The 2,398-nt window shown below is 49.2% G+C and overlaps 1 protein-coding gene across 3 annotated transcripts in view; it reads left to right on the top strand.

Moving 5' to 3' along the window:
• The window catches only part of SIRT3 (sirtuin 3), a 40,575-nt gene that overhangs the window by 35,372 nt on the left and 2,805 nt on the right, over positions 1 to 2,398 (top strand). For all 3 annotated transcript variants that reach the window (XM_023508605.1, XM_012813338.2, XM_023508606.1), the window contains one exon: positions 1,071 to 1,280. In XM_023508605.1, the coding sequence (XP_023364373.1) occupies positions 1,071 to 1,280 (210 nt within the window). The remainder of the gene's footprint in view (positions 1 to 1,070; positions 1,281 to 2,398) is intronic.

Genomic DNA, 2,398 nt, shown 5'->3' with positions numbered 1-2,398 from the left:
CAAGTAGCTGGGACCACAGGCGCCTGCCACAACGCCTGGCCATTTTTTGGTTGCAGCCGTCATTGTTGTTTGGCGGGTCCAACCTGGATTCGAACCTGCCACCTTAGGTGTATGTGACTGACGCCTTAGCCACAGGCGCCGAGCCACATTTTCCATTCTTATTAGACTTCAGCTATCATGCCTAAAAAGTTCTTCCCTACTCTTAAGTTATAAACCGTAACTTCTCTAATAACTGTTTTATTCACATTTATTTATTTTTAAATTATTTTTTAAAGACAGGGTCTTGATCTTGCTCAGGCTGGTCTAAAACTCCTGAGCTCAAGCAATTCTCCCTCCTTGCCCTCCCAGAGTGCTGGGATTACAGGCATGAACCACTGCACCCAGCTGTTTTGTTTACATTTAAATCTTTAATCTATTTGAAATTTTTTCAATGAAAGGCAGGAATTGAGCTTTTTTCCCCCCAGAAAATGAGTCAGTCTCAATACCATCTACCTTCTTTTTACCTTGTTACTTTTAAAATAAACTTTCATTTAAGAGCTGGAAGAAGCCTAAAGGTACCAGGTGAGGGAGGCCTCTCCAGAGTCTGGTACCATACTCTCCAGAGTATGGTAAAGAGGGAAGGGTGAGACAATAGCTCAGCTGTGGGTGTTGGGACCCTTGGAGGCACTGGCTCCTCTGGGTGCCAGACAGAAGCAGTGGTGTCATCACCAACAGGGTAGCCAGAGGGATGACTGCTGTTTTCTACCTGTGGCCTGCTGGAGACAGCATGGCAGGGTGGACAGGCAGAGAAGAGGTAGGAAGGATGGAGCCCTGATGAGCCTTGGAATTGGAGGACAGGGAGAAGGCAGGATGTGTGGGAAGCAGCTCAAGTCTAGAAGAGAAGAAGGCTGAGGAGGAGGAAAGGGCCTGCAGGCCAAGTGGCAGGAACTGGATTGGAGAAATGAGATGGATGTTAGTTTTCCTTGGATCGTCAGTCTGCTGGCCCTCAAGGCCTCAATGGCTGTGGTGTGAATGTCCCAGGGGGCTGTTGGAGTCCACACTGTGTCTTTCACGTTTGGGCCATTTTACAGGTGGAGCCTTTTGCCAGCTTATCAGAGGCTGTGCGGAGCTCAGTGCCCCGACTGCTCATCAACCGGGATTTGGTGGGGCCCTTGGCTTGGCGTCCTCGCAGCAGGGATGTGGCCCAGCTAGGGGATGTGGTTCACAGCGTGGAAAGGCTGGTGGAGCTTCTAGGCTGGACAGAAGAGATGCAGAACCTTGTGGAGCAGGAAACCAGGAAGGTATAGATGCTGAACAGGGTGGTTGGGGGGGGAGGTTCCCTCCTCAGGGTTCTGGTCCACCTGCCGTGGACCCTACTGGTTAAAATAGTAACAGCTAATGATAGAGCTGTTAGTCTTGTACCAGGCACTGACCTAGACTTGACTCCAATGTTATTTTTAACACCTCATTTGGAGATGAAGAAGCTGACACTAGGTACGGCCCTTGTGGTCACACAGCTCTCAGGGGCCAAGCAGGGATGTGGTCAGGCCATCAGGGCTGTGAATCTGCACTTGTAATACAGTACAGCAGGGGTCCTCAAACTTTTTAAACGGGGCCAGTTCACTGTCCCTCAGACTGTTGGAGGGCTGGACTGCAGGCCCTGGGACGAGTTGGCTGCTCAGCAGGACAGGCAGTGGCGGCAAAAAACCTGGCTGTCCGGATAAATGTCCTAGGCGGGCTATAGTTTGAGGACACCTGCACTACAGGCTATTGCCTTTGGTCCTTAAAGGAAATCAGCCAGCAGCTCCTCCCTGGGGCCTGGTATGCGATTACCAGTTAAAAAGCTTTGCAAAGCTGAATTCCTTTGCATCTGTGTGGGATGGAGCCCACTCCAGAGAGCCTTTTATGAAGTAATCACTGTGAAAGCTGTTTATCTATTATAATCTGCTGAGAGAAAGCCAAGGAGCCTTGATGGTTTTGATTTCAAATCTGTAAACAAGTTACAGAAAATGCAGTGTCCTGTGAGAATTACATAGCACATGTAGCTACAATATTTGAGGTTATTTTCTATAGAAGCATTAAGCATATAAAGTCCAGTTTTATAATACAATTACAGGCAGGTGTAACATTGCCCAAAGGGGATTTCACCAGAATACACTCATACATTACACTTGATACTCCTATTGTCCCCCAAGACAGGTGTCTTAGAAAATCCTGATCCTGGCTCAGCGCCTGTGGCTCAGGTGGCTAAGGTGCCAGCCATATACACCTGGGCTGGTAGGTTTGAATCCAGCCTGGGCCACCTAAACAGTGACGGCTGCAACCAAAAAACAGCTGGGTATTGTGGCAGGCACCTGTAGTCCCAGCTACTTGGGAGGCTGAGGCAGGAGACTCGCTTGAGCCCAGGAGTTGGAGGTTG

The sequence above is a fragment of the Otolemur garnettii genome, unplaced genomic scaffold, assembly GCF_000181295.1.
Source record: "Otolemur garnettii isolate 467f Iridium unplaced genomic scaffold, OtoGar3 scaffold00260, whole genome shotgun sequence".
Lineage (NCBI taxonomy): Eukaryota > Metazoa > Chordata > Mammalia > Primates > Galagidae > Otolemur > Otolemur garnettii.
This window is presented reverse-complemented; position numbering and strand designations above follow the sequence as displayed.